General features: G+C 45.5%; 2 protein-coding genes across 4 annotated transcripts in view; one reads left to right on the top strand and one right to left on the bottom strand.

The window, feature by feature from the left end:
- The window catches only part of dnajc2 (DnaJ (Hsp40) homolog, subfamily C, member 2), a 24,946-nt gene extending 19,947 nt beyond the window's left edge, over positions 1-4,999 (top strand). Inside the window, 4 exon segments of the mRNA XM_048268757.1 lie at positions 1,294-1,404; positions 2,701-2,813; positions 2,816-2,857; positions 4,786-4,999. Of these exon segments, the coding sequence (XP_048124714.1) occupies positions 1,294-1,404; positions 2,701-2,813; positions 2,816-2,857; positions 4,786-4,854 (335 nt within the window). The 3' untranslated portion in view covers positions 4,855-4,999.
- The window catches only part of pmpcb (peptidase, mitochondrial processing subunit beta), a 17,256-nt gene extending 195 nt beyond the window's left edge, over positions 1-17,061 (bottom strand). Inside the window, exons 1-14 of one of the 3 annotated variants that reach the window (XM_048267979.1) lie at positions 16,977-17,061; positions 16,432-16,569; positions 15,762-15,848; positions 15,314-15,443; positions 13,339-13,537; positions 12,683-12,765; positions 10,442-10,551; positions 9,330-9,473; positions 9,055-9,215; positions 7,044-7,129; positions 5,572-5,660; positions 5,287-5,362; positions 5,106-5,184; positions 1,112-1,130 (exon numbers count right to left, since the gene is read on the bottom strand). In XM_048267979.1, coding sequence (XP_048123936.1) covers positions 5,120-5,184; positions 5,287-5,362; positions 5,572-5,660; positions 7,044-7,129; positions 9,055-9,215; positions 9,330-9,473; positions 10,442-10,551; positions 12,683-12,765; positions 13,339-13,537; positions 15,314-15,443; positions 15,762-15,848; positions 16,432-16,569; positions 16,977-17,060 — 1,452 coding nt within the window. In that variant the 5' untranslated portion in view covers position 17,061 and the 3' untranslated portion in view covers positions 1,112-1,130; positions 5,106-5,119. Of the gene's footprint in view, positions 1-1,111; positions 1,131-4,942; positions 5,185-5,286; positions 5,363-5,571; positions 5,661-7,043; positions 7,130-9,054; positions 9,216-9,329; positions 9,474-10,441; positions 10,552-12,682; positions 12,766-13,338; positions 13,538-15,313; positions 15,444-15,761; positions 15,849-16,431; positions 16,570-16,976 lie in introns of those variants that run through there. The other 2 variants (XM_048267978.1, XM_048267977.1) reach the window with 2 other exon arrangements.
- Between the last annotated feature and the right edge of the window lie 2,939 nt (positions 17,062-20,000).

Genomic DNA, 20,000 nt, shown 5'->3' with positions numbered 1-20,000 from the left:
CTTAGAACCCGCCTTAAAACCCAACAAACCACCTTACAATCACATTATTATGCCTCTTATTACATTAAGACGTCATCAACAAAGCCAAGAACCTGCAGAAGCTGGGTGACCAGCACGCCTTAGAACCCAACTTAGAACTGCCGCCATATTACATCCCTTAGAACCACATTAGTACACCACCTTAGTATACCCTTTAGAACCACCTGAGTACACCCCTTAGAACCACATGTGGATGATGCAGTGAGGCATGTGTGTATTGTCTACACTCTGTGTATATTTGATGTGGTATGTTGTAAGTGTGTGATGACGTTTGATCTTTATCTTTACATTAGCACACATCCTTAGAACCACTTGTGAGCGAGTGTGTGTGTGTGTGTGTGTGTGTGACACGTGTTGGGTACATGCAGTTGTGTGTGTGTGTGTGTGTGTGCGTGACACGTTTTGGGTACATGCCATGGTGTGTGTGTGTGTGACCGTGTTGTTTAGGTATATATACGTTGTGTGCTGTGTGTGTGACACGTGTTGGGGCATACCGTTGTGTGCGTGGCAAAGAACAAATTTTGCTCGTGGTATATATTGCATGCGTCGCGTGTGTATGAGGAACACGTGTTAGTACATATGCGTTGACCAATGTGTGTGTGTGTGTGGTGTGCTTCGTGTGACCTGTGTTAGGCCCTATGGCGTGTGTGTGTGTGTATATGCGTGGTGTATATGGCCATACATGCGTGTGTGTGGCTTACGTGTTGGTACACATACGCTGTGATGTGTGTGAGGAACACGTGTTGGTACAACTGCGTTAATGTGTGGTATTATTAGCGTACGTGTTGAAGGTACATACGTTGTGTGCGTGTGTGTGTGAGACACGTGTTGGGTACATGCCGTGGTGTATATGTGCATGCGTGCGTGTGTGTGAGACACGTGTTGGGTACATGCCGTTGTGTGTGTGTGTGTGTGTGTGTGGTGTGCGCTACGTGTGACCTGTGTTGGGTACATGGCGTGTGTGTGTGTGTGTGTGTGTGTGTGTGAGACGTGTTGGGTACATGCCGTGGTGTATATGTGCATGCGTGCGTGTGTGTGTGAGACACGTGTTGGGTACATGCCGTTGTGTGTGTGTGTGTGTGTGTGTGTGTGTGGTGTGCTACGTGTGACCTGTGTTTGTGTGAGACACGTGTTGGGTACATGCCGTGGTGTGTGTGTGTGTGTGATTGTGTGTGACGCCCTGTTGTGTGCTGCCCCCAGACCCGCACTAGAAGGAGGATATCAATAAGATGGCCTGTGTGTGTGTGTGTGCAGACCCGCACCAGAAGGAGGAGATCAATAAGAAGGCCTTCGAGAAGTTCAGGAAAGAACACGCGGCCGTAGCCCCAACAGTGGACAACGCAGTGCCCTCTGAGAGATTCGACAGTGAGTTTTACACACACACACACACACACACACACACACACAATCCCCGTCAATGGACAGAGATTGGCACTCACACACACACACTCAATCCCCGTCAATAGTCAGAGATTTGGCACTCACACACACACTCACACACACACACACAATCCCCATCAATGGACAGAGATTGGGCACTCACTCACACACACACACTCCCACACACACACTCCCACTCACACACAATCCCCATCAATAGACAGAGATTTGGCACACACACACACTCCCACTCACACACTCACACTCACACACACACACTCCCACTCACACACACACACTCCCACTCACACACACACTCCCACTCACACACTCACTCACACACACACGCACTCCCACTCACACACACACACTCCCACTCACCTGCCTCCCACTCACCTGCCTCCCACTCACCTGCCTCCCACTCACCTGCCTCCCACTCACCTGCCTCCCACTCCTGCCTCCCACTCACACACACACTCCCACTCACACACACTCCTACTCACGCACTCCCACTCACACACGCACTCCCACTCACACACACTCCTACTCACGCACTCCCACTCACACACGCACTCCCACTCACACACACACTCCCACTCACACACGCACTCCCACTCACACACGCACTCCCACTCACACACACTCCCACTCACACGCACTCCCACTCACACGCACTCCCACTCACACGCACTCCCACTCACACACACACGCACTCCCACTCACCTGCCTCCCACTCACCTGCCTCCCTCACACCACGCCTCCCACTCACACACACTCCCACTCACACGCACTCCCACTCACCACTCTCACTCCTGCCTCCCACTCACACGCACTCCCACTCACACACACACACGCACTCCCACTCACACACTCACTCACACGCACTCCCACTCACACACTCACTCACACACCTCCGTTAGTGAACACCACCGTGTCTTTGGACTTATCTCTCCTTCTATCCCCCTCTCTCTCCCTCCATCTCTCCCTCTGTATCTCTCTCCTCCATCTCTCCCTCTGTATCTCTCCTTCTATCCCCCTCTCTCTCCCTCCATCTCTCCCTCTGTATCTCTCCTTCTATCCCCCTCTCTCCCTCCATCCCTCTTTCCCTCCCTATTTCCTTCCATCCCTCCCTCTATCTCCCTCCATTTCTTTCTCTATCTCTCCCTCTGTCCTTCCATCCCTCCATCTCTCTCCCTCTACATCTCATCTCTGTCCTTCCATCCCTCTCTCTCTCCCTCTATATCTCCCTCCATCTCTTTCCATCCCTCCATCTCTCTCCAGCCCCAGACTCCAGTGGGACTCCCTGGACCACGGAGGAGCAGAAGCTTCTGGAACAGGCTCTGAAGACCTTCCCCGTCAGCACGCCCGAGCGCTGGGAGAAGATCGCCGCCCTTAGATCTCAGTCGCCAACAAGAAGGACTGCATGAGGAGATACAAGGTGTGTGTGTGTGACCCTTTGGCATGTCCAAAAGTTCTTTGCTTCTATTACTGTCTGTGCTGGAAGTTGGTTTTGCAAACATATTCTAAAAACTGCAGCCAGTACCGAAGCCAACGACGTAGCGTTGTCAAGGTAGCAAAAACCAGCGCTGACGTGAAATGGCAGCTAAACACGTTTAAACGGCTATAGCCTCCAAATCATTTATGAGGTAGAAATGATTATAGGATGCAGGGGAGTATTGTTGGCCAGATGATCTACAGCCACGTTGTTAAACTGGGGTAATGTGGACTGATTTCAGGGGAACGAAAAAAGATCTAAGTCATATGCCTTTTCAAACGTTTTCTCTATCCCACGTTGGTAACTTAACTTCCGATTTTGCACTGCACAAAAGCGTATTTTCTCCTCGCATTAACAAAATATTCGAGAGGGAGACAGAGAGGGTAAAACGGGCGTTTCTCAAACTGTGGGGTCAGGAGACATGCCAGGTGGGGAACCCCAGCGTGAAAACTGACCGTTTTATTTTTTGAACGAGGTTGTGAGTGGTGAATTTCATCAAGACCCGGCCCTTAAAGTCGTGAATCTTTTGACTCCCGCACTTTGAGAGGAGATGGGAGTTGACCAAAGGCTGTACTGTTTCACAGCGAGGCAAGGTGGCTTTCGAGGTAAAGTGCTGTCGGCGTGTTTGAGCTCGAATTAAGCCTCTTCTTGGAGGAAGAGCATGTTTGAATCTGCAAGAATGTTCACTAATGAACATTTCTTAGTCTAAGCTGGCCTATCTTAGCGATATATTTGGAAAGCTCAATGAGTTAAATCTCCAGTTACAAGGCAAAGACAGGCACCTAGCAGATGAAAGACTGCATTCAACAAGATTGTGTGTGAGATAAGGTGCAGATCTATTTAAAATCATTATATTCAGTTTGTAGGCCTATCATATGTTGACTATTGATGAGATTTGTATCATGTTTATTATCCTATTCACTATTCTCGACAAAATTGATAAAAAGAAATATTAATAAAACAATTAAAAAAAAACTTGTTAACAATTGGTGGTGTTGGGGGTACTCCGGAAGATCATGTCTCAGGGGGTACATGCCTGTTAAAAGTTTGGGAACCACTGATCTACAGTTTAGCCAGGTGCGTTTAAACCAAGAGTTGAAGAGAGAGAGGAGTAGTTAGCACACTGAAAGACTGTGACACTGTGAGCATTGAGAATATAGCCGGACGGCTGAAACGTCTGCTCTTGCTCCCAACATTAAATGAAAAACTCCCTTCTGTAGACTTTGTTGAAGTCGAGGTAGAAATGATGCCACATCTACACGCAAATGCTATCAAAGCCTTTTGGAAAGTTTGTTTAGATCCAGTGAAACTGCAGTCATGGAAACAGAACATCACACTTCAGTACGCCAACTTTAGAATGTTGAGGTTAGTTGGACATTGACCTTTCTGACCTTTCTCCTCTCCCTCTCCCTCTCCCTCTCTACCCTTCTCTCCCTCTCTCCCTCTCCCTCTCTACCCTTCTTCTCCCCTCTCCCTCTACCCTTCTTCTATCCCCTCTCCCCTTCTTCTCTCCCCCTCTCTCCCTCCCTCTACCCTTCTTCTATCCCCCTCTCCCTCTCCCTCTACCCTTCTTCTCTCCCTCTCTACCCTTCTTCTCTCCCCTCTCTTCTCTCCCCCTCTCCCTCTCTACCCTTCTTCCCTCTCCCCCTTCTTCTATCCCCCCTCCTTCTTCTATCCCCCTCTCCCCTCCTTCTTCTATCCCCTCTCTCCCTCCTTCTTCTCTCCCCCTCTCTCCCTCTCCCTCTACCCTTCTTCTATCCCCCCCTCTCCCTCTCTACCCTCCTCTCCCTCTCTACCCTTCTTCTATCCCCCTCTCCCTCTCTACCCTTCTCTCCCTCTCCCTCTCTACCCTTCTTCTATCCCTCTCTCAGGAGCTGGTGGAGATGGTGAAGGCTAAGAAGGCCGCCCAGGAGCAGGCGTCTGGAAAGACTAAAAAATGAAACGCACACGAGGATGGGGGGGGGGAGGGAGAAGAGAACACACACACACACACCTGCAGTGCAACACATCACACACACCCAGCCTCTGTTCTTTTAACATTATTGTGTTGGTCTTTATTTTATAATAAAATTTAAAGGAAATCTACAGGAAACATAAATAGTGCTGTTGTCATTTAAACAGGTGGATATAAATGTTATTTATTGAAACAGACAGGACTGATGACCAGCGATGCCGTCCTGTGTGTGTGTATGTATGTATGCTCTCTCAAGTCCTGAGCCAGTACATGCCACTGCGGATGCGGTTGTAGTCGGGCAGCTGCTCGATTGGGCCTGCAACAAAACACACACACACACACACACACACAGATCACTTAGATCATTTCCTCTAAAATGGGATGTACCAAAGGGAGGAGAGTGTGAAGTGGAGCGTACCAACTGCAGCGATGGCGGGGGCCTTGTTGTAGATGTACTTGGTGCAAACCTCCTTAATGGTGTCTGCCGTGATGGCCTGTGGGGACAAGACAAAGGTCATCACCAGGGAAGAAAACAGGAAATGATGTCTCTGGACTCTGAACTGCTGCTCACAACACACACACGCTCGCAACACACACAGTCTGTCTTACATTTCTTAAAAGTTGAGTGTGTTACTCACGTCTATTCGGGCCTACAGCTGGTGTAGGAGGATTGTGTGTGTGTGTGTGTGTATGAGAGACTCACGTCTATTCGGGCCTCCAGCTCGTGTAGGGGGATTCTGCGGTTGTAGCAGAGCATCTGTCTACCGATGTCCTCACAGATGGGGGTGGAGCCTGAAAAGGGAACACACACACACACACACACCTATTTAACCCAATTACTCCCTATACACCTATTGGTGTGTCAGTAAAGGGGGATGTGCACTCTGTAATGTCTGAGTATTCAGCACGTGTTCACATTTCACTGAGCGTGCTAACTAATGACTAAACTAGTATACTGAGCGTGCTAAACTAATGACACCTGGACATGTTGCATGTGTGCCAGCAGTTGGCCCAGCGGACAGCCTGTCTCAGCCAAATGACTGAAGCTAAGCAGGTGAGGCCTTGGACAGTGCTTGGATGGGAGACCTCCTGGGAACACTGAGTGGCTGCTGGAAGTGCTGTTGGTGATGGCCAGTAGGGGGCAGTCTTCCCTCTGGTCACAGAATAAACCCAATGCCCCAGTGCAGTGATGGGGACACTGTGCTATAAGAGATGGCTGCTTTCGCAAACACTCGTTGACCTGAGCGTGTGTGTCAAACAGTCAGGGCGCTATCACTCTGGCCTCCTCGGCAGCAGCCATGAGTGAGGTTCTGCCACGCTGGGCTATAGTGGTGGTGGTGAGTGAGGTTCTGCTGGGCTATAGTGGTGGTGGTGAGTGAGGTTCTGCTGGGCTATAGTGGTGGTGGTGGTGGTGAGTGAGGTTCTGCTGGGCTATAGTGGTGGTGGTGGTGAGTGAGGTTCTGCTGGGCTATAGTGGTGGTGGTGGTGGGTTCTGAGTGGGCTGTGGTGGTGGTGGGGTTCTATAGTGGTGGTGGTGGTGGTGAGTGAGGTTCTGCTGGGCTATAGTGGTGGTGAGTGAGGTTCTGCTGGGCTATAGTGGTGGTGGTGAGTGAGGTTCTGCCACGCTGGGCTGTGGTGGTGGTGAGTGAGGTTCTACAACACATGGGCTATAATGGTGGTGGTTCTCATTTCGGGTGCCTAGAGAAGCTCTGGTTCATTCCTCCACTCACAGCTGCTGGGCTTCATAAGTATATAGACTTTTTTGATCCCGTGAGGGAAATTTGGTCTCTGCATTTATCCCAATCGGTGAATTAGTGAAACACAGTGAACACACAGTGAGGTGAAGCACACACTAACCAGAGCAGTGAGCTGCCTGCATCAACAGCGGCGCTCGGGGAGCAGTGAGGGGTTAGGTGCCTTGCTCAAGGGCACTTCAGCCGCAGCCCACTGGTCGGGGCTCGAACCGGCAACCCTCCGGTTACAAGTCCAGAGTGCTAACCAGTGGGCCACGGCTGCCCGGTGATGGTTAGTGAGGCTTTAGGTGCCTAGAAAAGCTCTACAGAAATATAATGTGTTGTGCTTATGTAAGGCAGTGAGGAAAACAACATGTGGCATAAACTGGGCTTAAGCTACTCAGCGATGAGGAAAACAACACGTGAGGGCCATCGCTCTCACCGTCCAGGTGAAGCAGCATGTTGGTCTTCAGGAGGTTCTTGGCTCGGTCCACTTCAGTCTCACTCACAGCCGTGCACAGGAACATCCTGCACAGAAGCAGAACATCACTCAGATTATCCTGCACAGAACCAGAACACACGCAGAACATCACTCAGAGTCTCAGAAAAACAGTGTGTTAGGACAGGGGTCCCCAACCTTTTATGTACCATGGACCGGTTTGATTCCAATTTTTTTTCCACGGACCGGCGGCGGGGGGTTTGGGTTCCATGTTCCATATGTGTTGTGCATGCATTACTTGAAAAGAACTAGCTCCAGTTATGTATGAACAGTGAAGGTAACGATCTCTTAAACATGTGAAAAACGTGAACTTGAAGAAGTGAAAATTGAACAATATGAACTATGAAAATTGAACAACTTGAAGCTTACATCTATAGCCTACGTGTGAACATGCTTAACAAAATATGGTAACAAAACATGGGAACTAAACGTGCATTACGAATATAATCAGTGGGAGCCCTGTGCTTGTTTCCCTGCAACAAAAAGGTTCCATCTGGGGGTGATGGAAGACAGTGACACCCTCAGTGTTTGAAATGTCCAGTCGATTGCGCAATTTGGTCTTAGTTGCAGTCATTGGCGAAAACCCAATACCGCATAGATACGTGGTGGGAAATTGTAGCAACGTTTTCAGCGCTTTTACGGCTATCTCGGGATATTCTGCTTTGGTTTTCATCCAAAACCAGCCAGAGAGGTTTCCTCATAGCCTACACACTCTTAAGACCACCGTCATTTGCAATTTCGATCAACTGCTCTTCCTCCTGCGCTGACATGTTAGGACTATTCGGGATATTGACAAATGGGTTGCGGACCCACTCATTGGTTTGCCGTGGATCTTTGGAGGATGGGAAGTAACGCTCAAACTCATTTGAAAGCGCAACAAGGTGATCGGCGCACCAGCTGCGAGAAAAGGGCCCTGCCTCAGTCTCTCCCAAAACCCCACTACTGTTTGGAACATATCAAATACACCCCGGTCCACTCGTCGTCCCCCACAAATCAAGCTTGGCTTTAAATGCAGCGACTTTATCTGCCAGTTTAAAGACAGTCGCTATTCTCCCCTGGAGTGACAGGTTGAGGTCATTAAGCAACCCTAATATGTCACACAGGTAAGCGAGTTTTGACACCCAGTCCTCATCACTAAAATGTGCAGCTAACGGTGACTTTTTTTTTGTAAGAAATCTCTGCAGCGGCTCTAACTCAAACACTCTGGCCAGTGACCTGCAACCAACCAACTTGGATAGCGTACCCACGGTGACCCATTCACCCTCTCTAACAACTGTGCCTCAATATCCTCTGACATATCATCAATTAGCCTATGGACTTGCAGAAAGCGGTACCTGAGCTATTTTTTAGCTGCAGCCTCCCCAAGGAGTTCATTGCACATGCCTTTACCAGCAGGCAGAATTAACTCTTCCCCAATAGTAAAGGGCTTCTTAGATTTAGCAATCCGACTAGCCACTATGAGGCTTTTAAGCAGCCACATTCACCCGATGTGGTTGCTTTACGCACTAGTTTTTTGTCCTTCTTGCTTGCGTTTCTTACGCTCAAAGAACTCAAGGGGTTTGTCTTTAAGTGTAGGATGCTTGGACTCTAGATGTTGAATTAGCTTTGATGGTTTCATTGCTTCGTTTGACAACTTATCGCCAAATACCACACATAAAGGACTTGATGCATGCGAGTCACTGGTCTCTGCGAAACCATATTTTAAATATGACTCATCATATTTCGTATTGAATGACCCCTTCTTTTTCTTTGAGGTATCTGGCTCACCATCGTCAGTGGGTATTATTGCGAATGTGACATTAAATTAAATTGAGTTTATTTAGTTTGCATGCATTTTTTTTTAAACTCTTGTCGTAGGCTACGGCCCTTTTAGGAATGTCCCACGGCCCAGTGGTTGGAGACCGCTGTGTTAGGAGGCAGGTGTGTGTGTGTGTGTGTGTGCGCACACACTCACCACTCCTGCTGTGTGTAGTGCATCATCTCGTTGACGGTGCCCGGCTCACACACCATGTATAGCCCCCAGAGGCCGGTGTCGGTATAGCAGGTGTTGAAGGACTGGAAGCTGTGACAGAGGTTCCCCTGGCAGGCCATCTGGGCCAGCTTACTGGACAGGTTCTGATGGAGGGAGAGAGGAGAGAGTTGGACATGACATGAGGGCAGGTATTGAAGGAACAGGTGTGTGTGTGTATGTGAGTGTGTATATATGGTGTGTGTGAGTGTGTTTCGTACCACGCCCCCTCCAAACGAGCGGTCCCAGTTCCCAATGAGTGTGTTGGCCACCATGAGGGGGATGGTGTCAGGGTGCGACCAGCCCACCGCTTCCACGGCCACCGCTATGTGAGCCAGAGGCATCTTATCGTCCCGCACACGGATCTGACAAGATAGTTAGCATTACCGTGCAGCACACACACACGCTCACGCACGCACGCGCACACATACCTTTGATTTGCATTACATTATAGACAGGGTCATTAGGCGTGTTCGACTTGAGGCAGATCTGACTTGGTCTGGCTTTCTACGTAAACGTGATCTTCAGAGGCTAGCCGGGAGGAGCTACAACAGAGGGCAGCTCATCCCGGACAGACAGGCTACAGTCTGCCTGACGAGACTAGCGGGAGACATCGCGGGAGATATCGCAGAATTTTGTTTGCAATAAACACAGCAGAACTTTCATTCTTACTCATTAAAATGAGCATGATGACTGACAAAAATAAATTCTTATGATGTAAGTTAAATAAACCACTGTTGTCATACAGTTTACAGGCCTGCATTGTAGCACATACATTCAATATCAAGTGTTTCCCCTATATGTGTGTCTATCTATTTGGCCAACAGCAGAAAATAAGAATATCCAAACGTTTTCAGTAGGCTAGCCTACCATTGTTGCAGAAATCACGTATAAGAAGGTATCCCTTCGATTTCTGTTTATTTTCACATATTCCAACATAAGGAAGCACCATGAGACTCCCGTCAAAATCATCATGAGGAGATTCCTCCCAAATGGCCCCATCATCGTCTTTGAACTGGCGTCATGAGGGCTTTTTAGCTCGTGCAGCTCGTGGAAGGCAACTGCAAGATCTGACTGCAGGCTAAGACTCCCCGCAATATTTTAAGGTCATGTGACATGGTGTCACGGTGGTAAGTCCCTCCCGGCTGACAGAAGTCGGACAGGATTTCTAACCAGCAAGCATTGCGTCCATCCCAGTATGCATTGTGTTCAACCCAGCATGCATCACATCAAGTCAGATCTGCACAGATCTGCCTCAAGTCGAACACGCCTATTGAACTACCAGGAAGTGTATCTTTAAAGCTGTTGCTTGTACTTCCTGCTTCCTGCTTACCTCACTTCCTGTGAATCTGCACAGGGGAAGAGCTGGAGCTTCTCTCTCCGCTGCGACCAGCTTCCCAAAGTGGAACTTGGCCAGGTCAATCAGCTCGTTATGACTCACACCTGTGGAACAGGTCAATTAACACATCTGAAGAGTATCTGCATGAGCTCCGTAAGATTCATTAGAATGTGGAACTGTATGACAGTAAAGCACAGACCTCTGTGTGTGTGTGTGTGTGTGTGTGTGTTCTCAAGACTGACTTCCTGCTGCAGCCAGGACTGTGTGACCTCTAGACACTGACCTTCAGTGTGTGTGTGAGAGTGAGTTAACAAGACTGACCTCCAGAGTGTGTGTGTGAGTGAGTTAAAGTTTTTCTCAGTCGCTTTGGTGCTTTTCTCACATCACTATTAACATTTGCACAGAAGTTAGTGCATTTCTCAAAACAATTAGTGCAAACTGCAAAACCTAGTGGATGACCTGCAAAAGCACGTCACTTGCTCAAAATGGATAGTCCATTCCTCAAAAGCAGGTATTCATGTCAATGAAACTGTCAGTGTCATCAAAATGAAAAGTCTTGACACCATCGTTTATGAACAAGATAGTCAAATGGCTTTATCATGTTTTCATTATGACAGTTTATGCTCTCAGTGTTTTCCAATGCAAAAAAAGGTCAGAACTCTGTGACACTACCTGAACATGCTCAAGACAGCACTATACACTACTTGTACAGCCATTTGAAAACTACAGTAAAGTTACACATTGCTGTAGTTAGGTGAGTAAGTGAGTACAAGACACTGAATATGTACATTTTTACTGTATGCTCTTTGCAATTCTACAGCACTGTGACAGAATTTGATAACTAGTTCAACAATTTTGTATGTAATGACTCAAGCAATGAAATGAAGACTATTAGTTTTATTGGGAACGACTATTCAGCATTCATAAGTATAGTTCATTTTGACTGACATGACATAAGCTAATGATAATGTTAAAAAACAGCAGAGAATTGTATGAAAGCAACTGATACATGTCCAAAAGTATTTGCAATTTGTTCAGAGGAAGGAGAAATTGCTACTATGATGTGCACAAATGACTAAATGGTGTGGAGGTTGAACTAATAGTTATGAGAATTTTCATTCTGATCTGAAAAAAGCGACTGAGAAAAACTGTAACAAGACTGACCTCCAGAGAGTGTGTGTGTTAACAAGACTGACCTCCAGAGAGTGTGTTAACAAGACTGACCTCCAGAGAGTGTGCGTGTTAACAAGACTGACCTCCAGAGAGTGTGCGTGTTAACAAGACTGACCTCAGGACTATGCGTGTTAACAAGACTGACCTCCAGAGAGTGTGCGTGTTAGACTGGGAGGTGATGTTAACAAGACCCTCACCAACAAGTCCCCTGCTGTTTATGGTCCCTGTGTGAAGGGTCCCCGGTTTATGGTCCTGTGGAAGGACAACAACAACAACAACAACACAAATTTAGTCATGTAGTAGAGTGTGTAGCATCATATAGCATACAATGATACTGCACTGTATGGTACTGTATAGCAAACAGTATAATAGCTTAATGTATAGTATAGTAGGCTCATAGTATACTGGAGTATAGTATAGTAGAGTATAGTAGGCCCATAGTATACTGAGTATAGAATAAAGTAGTATAGAATAGTAGTATATTATATTCACAGTATACTGGAGTATATAGTAAGCCCATAGTATACTAGAGTATAGTTGTTAACAAGTGAGCCCACAGTATACTGCTAGGTATAGTATAGTATGGTAGGCCCATAGTATACTGGAGTATAGTATAGTTAGCCCCACAGTATACTATAGTAAGGTATAGTGGGCCCATAGTATAGTAAGAATTATATTATAGTAGGCCCATAATATAATGGGTATAGCATAGAATAGTATAGTAGGCCCATGGTATGCTAGGTAGAGTATAGTATAGTGGGCCCATAGTATACTAGAGTAGAGTATAATAGGCCTATAGTATACTGGAGTATAGTATAGTAGGCCCACAGTATACTAGAGTAGAGTATAGTATGGTAGGCCCATAGTATACTAGAGTATAGTATAGTATGGTAGGCCCATAGTATACTAGAGTATAGTATAGTGGGCCCATAGTATACTGGAGTATAGTATAGTAGGCCCACAGTATACTATAGTAGAGTATAGTGGGCCCATAGTATACTAGAGTAGAGTATAGTAGGCCCACAGTATACCTCAGAGAGTGTGCGTGTTAACAAGACTGACCTCCTGCTACGGCCAGGACTATCTTGTGGAGTCCCTTGTAGTGGGAGGTGATGTACCCCACCAGGTCCCCCCGGTTTATGGTCCTGTGGAAGGACAACAACAACAACAACAACAACACAAATGTAGTCATGTAGTAGAGTGTGTAGCATCATATAGCATACAATGATACTGCACTGTATGGTACTGTATAGCATAACAGTATAGCTTAGCGTATAGTAGGCTCATAGTATACTGGAGTATAGTATAGTAGAGTATAGTAGGCCCATAGTATACTGAGTATAGTATAGAATAGTATAGTATACTGGAGTATAGTAAGCCCATAGTATACTAGAGTATAGTACAGTAGGCCCACAGTATACTAGAGTATAGTATAGTATGGTAGGCCCATAGTATACTGGAGTGTAGTATAGTAGGCCCACAGTATACTATAGTAGAGTATAGTGGGCCCATAGTATAGTAGAGTATAGTATAGTAGGCCCATAATATAATGGAGTATAGCATAGAATAGTATAATAGGCCCATAGTATACTAGAGTAGAGTATAGTATAGTGGGCCCATAGTATACTAGAGTAGAGTATAGTAGGCCTATAGTATACTGGAGTATAGTATAGTAGGCCCACAGTATACTAGAGTAGAGTACTATAATGCAGTCTTACTTGATGTTCTCTGTGGGTCCCAGGATGGTCCTCCCGAGCGCTGTCTCCTGATAGGCCGTAGCGTGCAGGTAGTCAAAAACTACTTCCTGTAGGTTGGTCTCCACTTCCTGCATCTCCCGCAGGATCACACCCCTCTCCCGCTCAATCTCCGCCTCCCCTAGCGTGCTGTTCTGGATGATGTCAGCAAGGATCTCCACCGCTGAAGAGAACAAAAAGAAACAGGGGGTTTACACACGTCTCTCACACACACTCACACACAGGCACACACACCTCACCTCACAGGCACACACACGCACGCACACCTCAAATTGAAAAAAGTTCAACTCCAAGCTGAAAAGCGCCCACGTTTTTATGAAAACAAAGTGCACCTCACGTAGAAGGGGCAAAGTGCATCCTTTCTGATCACCCCCTGCAGGCCAGATAGGCTAACTACTCCATTCCCAGTGATTTATGCTAAGCTAGGCTTACGGTGTCAAATTGTGTTATTGCACACAGAGAAGATAATGGTATGCATGAACGGTATGGGTGCTTTTATCTAACTCTGGGGAAACATAACTGCCCAAAACAGTTGCATGTTCCATTAAAATATCTAATACCTTCATTTGAATAACATGAATGAACAAACAATCTGTTTTCACTGATAACACATACACATCTCTCTCTCTCACTCACACACTCACAATTGCATTGTTCTTAGATATAAACATCCTTCTATGGAGCTAAATTTGTCTCAATAATATTTGTGTATGCGCAGAGGGGGGGATCCACAAATATTTCTTGATTTGCATGCGTGTTTTGATATCTACAAATAAAAAAAAAAAAAATCATATTAAATCAAGCTCACTCCTCTAACCACTGTGCTACCACATTTCTTGTACATTACAAACTGACGGTTTTATAGCTACTAAACAAAGATTATGGAAATTAAAACACCACTTTTCCATATTAACATATTAAAACACTTAAATAAGATGTGCATGTGTATTGTAAGCCAGGTGGCGATATTAACATATTAAAGCACCTAAATATGATGTGCATATTCTGATGTGCATGTGTTTTGTAAGCCAGGTGGCGATATTAACATATTAAAGCACCTAAATATGATGTGCATATTCTGATGTGCATGTATTTTGTAAGCCAGGTGGCGATATTAACATATTAAAGCACCTAAATATGATGTGCATATTCTGATGTGCATGTGTTTTGTAAGCCAGGTGGCGATATTAACATATTAAAACACTTAAATAAGATGTGCATGTGTATTGTAAGCCAGGTGGCGATATTAACATATTAAAGCACCTAAATATGATGTGCATATTCTGATGTGCATGTGTTTTGTAAGCCAGGTGGCGATATTAACATATTAAAGCACCTAAATATGATGTGCATATTCTGATGTGCATGTATTTTGTAAGCCAGGTGGCGATATTAACATATTAAAGCACAAATATGATTTTTACAGAACAAACACACATGCAACTGAAATTTGTGGATCCCCTCTAATATACAAACATATTTAGACAAATTTAGCTCCATATCCTTCCAAGACTGTCACAATAATGGTTGGAAAGTAAGTGAAAACACTTAAATAAGATGTGCATGTGTATTGTAAGCCGTTGGCGATATTAACATGTTGATCCCCGCGGATATCTCTGCATTTATCCCAATCCGAATTAGTGAAACACACACAGCACTCAGTGAACGACACAGTGAGGTGAAGCACACACTAATCCCGGGTGCAGTGAGCTGCCTGCATCAACAGCCGCCGGCGTGAGGGGTTAGGTGCCGATGTTAACATATTAAAACACTTAAATAAGATGTGCATGTGTATTGTAAGCCAGGTGGCGATATTAACATATTAAAGCACCTAAATATGATGTGCATATTCTGATGTGCATGTAGGTTGTAAGGCAGGTGGCGATGTTAAAATATTCTGATGTGCATGTGTTTTGTAAGCCAGGTGGCTGGGCCTCACCCCTGGGCAGGTCTTTGGAGAAGGCCTTGGCGTAGTAGACTGTCTGCTCGCGTGAGGTGTAGGCGTTCAGGTGAGCGCCCATGTTCTCAATCTCCAACTCCAGGTCCAGCTGAGAGCGCTTCCTCGTGCCCTACACACAACACACCACCACGGCAAAAAGGTTCAACACACAACACCACGGCAACAAGGTTCAACACACAACACCACGGCAACAAGGTTCAACACACAACACCACGGCAACAAGGTTCAACACACAACACCACGGCAACAAGGTTCAACACACAACACGCCACCACGGTTAAACACACAACACACCACCAAGGCAAGCATGGTTCACACACACACACACACACACACGAAGAGTCAGCTGCTTCCTGACACCAATGTGAGCACCCCTACACATTGGATGTAAGCGTGTGTGTGTGCTGTCTGAGAGTACAACCCTCACCTTGAAGGCCATGTGTTCCAGGAAGTGTGCAGTTCCATTATTCCTGGCGTTCTCATAGCGACTGCCTGCATCGATCCACAGGCCCACCTGCACAGAGAGCAGACAGGTGGAGCTCAGGTGAGGACAGGTGAGGGGTAACGCTTCATTTAGGAGCCAATCTGACCCCTTCTTCAAACAGCAACCAGACAGAGGCAGCTCTAAGAGCATCATGCCTTACTTCAACTGAGTTATCATAACGGCACCAACATATGAAACGCAAACACGACAGGTGTGAACAACATCACCTGCAGAGACCTCCCCACATCTACAGACGCTATAGGAGAGACGACTTTACAGAAGTCAGCAAAGCCTAGTCGTCTAGATGATTGTGTGCAAATTGTGCCCAACAAGGACATTTCACTCCATAATGGCTTAACATAGTGGCTGGTTATGAATACTTATTCATAATTATGATCTAAATTTCTAAACCTACAGGACCTTCTCCTGGCGCTAATGGTCAAACCCGTAGTTGGTCTCACTTAATCTGACTCTCGCCAGATGAATTTCGTTTCGCCTAGCTCCGCCTAAATACATCTGGCGAGAGTCAGGTTAGGTCTCACTGCCTCTCCTTTCTAAACTCTGATCCGTTATTTGGGGTAGTGTTGCCTGGGCACAGGCCCCCGGTACTCACGGTGCAGGTCGGTAATCCGGAGTTCTCGGAGGCCACGCGTAGGCCGTTCTCCAGAGTGGTCACTTTGGTTTCGGGGACGTTCAAGGCGACATGACTCGCAGTTTGGGTGCTCCCGCTCCGTGTAATAGCAGCGTTATTCTGACAAGAACAGGGGTGTTAATCAACACAAAACACAGACTCGTGTCTCACGATATACCAAAGTAACGTAGTTAGTAGGCTGATGTTGTCTAAGAGGGTTAACTTCAGATTAGAAGACGGCGGTGACCTGCCAAATAGCGGTGCATTGGCAGCGCAGTAAACCACCCAGTTCATATCATAATGTATCATAATATATATTATGTCTATCACACAAACGTTTCTAAAACACATTTACAAAATCGGATAGTAAGTGGTCCAGCAAGTCTTGTTGCATAAGAAATCGCTTGACATGCCATCACGCGCGTCAGAGTTTTAACAACATTTAAACTTCACAAAGAGGCCAAACATCTTCAGGGTCTGTGGAAATGTCTATTATGTTGTACTTTCAACAAATGACTTTGTCTTACCCTTGTGAACGCTGCTGTTTTTAATAAATTCCTCTTTATGATTTGCTTCCCCGCTGCCCCAATGCGCTGTAAGGACGCCGCCATATTGTTTTGGTACTGAACGTCACTGCGCATGCGCTTCATTAATACTAAAATGATGCAAGCGACACATGATGCAGCTGTTTCATGATGAGTAGTCATAGGCTACTAGAGCTACGGTGGTTCGGATTAAATGTTAAATATTATTCGTGATTGATAACAATTCAGGAATACAGTCAAACTAAGTGGTCAACCTCTGAACCACGTTAAGTGGGCCAAAGTAACTTTAAAAACATAAAGAGTGGACCTCTTCTATGGCTAGTTAGGCTACTGCCATGTGGTCCGCACCATGATGCCTACTCTAGCCCAGACATGTGGTCCGCACCATGATGCCTACTCTAGCCCAGACATGTGGTCTGCACCATGATGCCTACTCAGACATGTGGTCCGCACCATGATGCCTACTCTAGCCCAGACATGTGGTCCACACCATGCCTGATGCCTACTCTAGCCCAGACATGTGGTCCGCACCATGCCTGATGCCTACTCTAGCCCAGACATGGGCAGTATTTTAATTTGAAATACGAATTTAATTACTTTTTACAAATGTATGTAATGTAATTTATATTTTGCAGGATTGGAAAAATCAAATGTAGTTAGTCTGCTGTAAAGTTGACCTAAATTGGCATTTGTTCATAAAAATGCCAATTTCATTAGGCCTACACTTAAGACAGCATGACATACAGTATACCCATTTTTCGCTTTTCTTGCAGTAGTATGCCTCATTGTTACCAATTTAAAAGTGTTAGATCCAACATTTCTCCTTTACGATCCCCTCTGGACATGTGACAACTGAGGGACTTTAGCACTCTTCTGCAAGGACAACATGGGGCGTAAAACCCATTTTATGTCACTGTGTAGACAACTTAAAAGCATTAGATCTCGGTTAGATCTGGGCTTTCGGCAGCTCTTAGTGGCAGCCGTGGATTACTTGTAATCGAAGTGTTGCCGGTTCGATCCCCGACCAGTAGGACAAATGTGGGCGGGGCAAGTGGTTGAGCACTGCTCTCCTATAGGCCCACATCCACGGCTGCAGTGCCCTTGAGCAAGGCACCTAACCCCTCACTGCTCTCCCATGCCCACATCCACGGCTGCAGTGCCCTTGAGCAAGGCCCCTAACCCCTCACTGCTCTCCCATGCCCACATCCACGGCTGAAGTGCCCTTGAGCAAGGCCCCTAACCCCTCACTGCTCTCCCATGCCCACATCCACGGCTGAAGTGCCCTTGAGCAAGGCACCTAACCCCTCACTGCTCCCCGAGCGCCGCTGTAGGCAGCTCACTGCTCTGGTTAGTGTGTGCTTCACCTCACTGTGTGTTCACTGTGTGCTGAGTGTGTTAAATGCAGAAACCAAATTTCCCTCACGGGATCAAAGGAGTATATATACTTATACTTATACTTATACTTATTTTTTGAATTGTCAGGTGTGGCAAGTGCTAAAACAATAGATAGAACAAAGATACTGAGGGAGAACATTAGGACATGGACCCCATATGATGACCTTTGACCCCATGACCTTGAGTACCTAATAGCTGAAGTTCATTCTCACTACAAGACAGTTTTAAAAACACTTAATGGATTTGACATGAGGATTTATGTAACATCCGCCGAGGTGTCCTGATATGCAGAAATAACGGAGGAGATGGTGGTGATTACACCTTGTGAGTAGTAGATGTGAAACAGCTGGATTTTTCTCCACCAAGTTAATTAATTCTGTATATTGGGACACATTACAGGATATTATTCTGTTTGTCCCCCATGTTGCCAGTCATGTACATAGGCCATAGGCATTCACTTAGCTCAATAAGGGAAACGCAGGGGCCGACCTGTTCAATTTGTTGTACTTTCATTGGTTACGGAAAATGATGGTGGGTAGTCTGCTTTGTTACAGTTGATTCCACTGTTGCGAAGCCTGCTTGTTGTCAGTTCAGTCTTCATTAACATTGATATGGGATGGTGATTACATTTTTTTTATCAGATCTACTTCATAATCATAGGAGCCCCAATGTACAGAATGAATAGCCCCCTGCCAGCTAGTCATAGTATGTTTCTTGGTGATTTTTTAATAATATATGCCTTGTAGTTTCTTTTAAAAGTTGGTATACCTTGATTATTGTGTTTTTAAATGACTAATTACATGTATTTTAATTAAAAGTCATTATTTTGTATTTTATTTTTTTACATGTCATGAGCCAGTATTTGTAGTTAAACAAAATGTAACAAAATAGTGTTGATGTATCTGTGCCCACCTCTGATGTAGAATAACAAAACAAATTCTTAAATATAATAATCTATAAAGAGCTAAGTAGAATAACAAAGCAAATGAATAAATATAATAATCTATAGAGTTAAATTTAGTTTTGGGGACTTTCAAGAAGTATTAACTCACCTGTTCACCTTGCAACTAATCAGTTCCCTTACAAAGTCAATTATATGTCTGTTAATTGATTAAGTGTGCCAATATGTTAATTGATTATGTGCCATATGTTAATTGATTAAGTGTGCCAATATATTGTAATTGATTAAGTGTGCCAATATATTAATTGATTAAGTATATCAATATTGAACCTAATCAATTCTCTTACAAAGTCATGGTTTGGATATTTTACCGTCAACATTATTTTCAGTGTTGATATTTGATATCATTTATAATGATACTGTTGTTAAGTTTGGTTAATGTAGGCTTTTCAATTTTATTTGAAACTATTATTCTTGACTAATGTATAAGTATATATACTCTTTTGATCCTGTGAGGGAAATTTGGTCTCTGCATTTATCCCAATCTGTGAATTAGTGAAACACACACAGCACACAGTGAACACACAGTGAGGTGAAGCACACACACATCCCAACGCAGTGAGCTGCCTGCTACAGCGGCGCTCGGGGAGCAGTGAGGGGTTAGGTGCCTTGCTCAAGGGCACTTCAGCCGTTCCTACTGGTCGGGGTTC

Source organism: Alosa alosa, chromosome 17, assembly GCF_017589495.1.
Source record: "Alosa alosa isolate M-15738 ecotype Scorff River chromosome 17, AALO_Geno_1.1, whole genome shotgun sequence".
Lineage (NCBI taxonomy): Eukaryota > Metazoa > Chordata > Actinopteri > Clupeiformes > Clupeidae > Alosa > Alosa alosa.
This window is presented reverse-complemented; position numbering and strand designations above follow the sequence as displayed.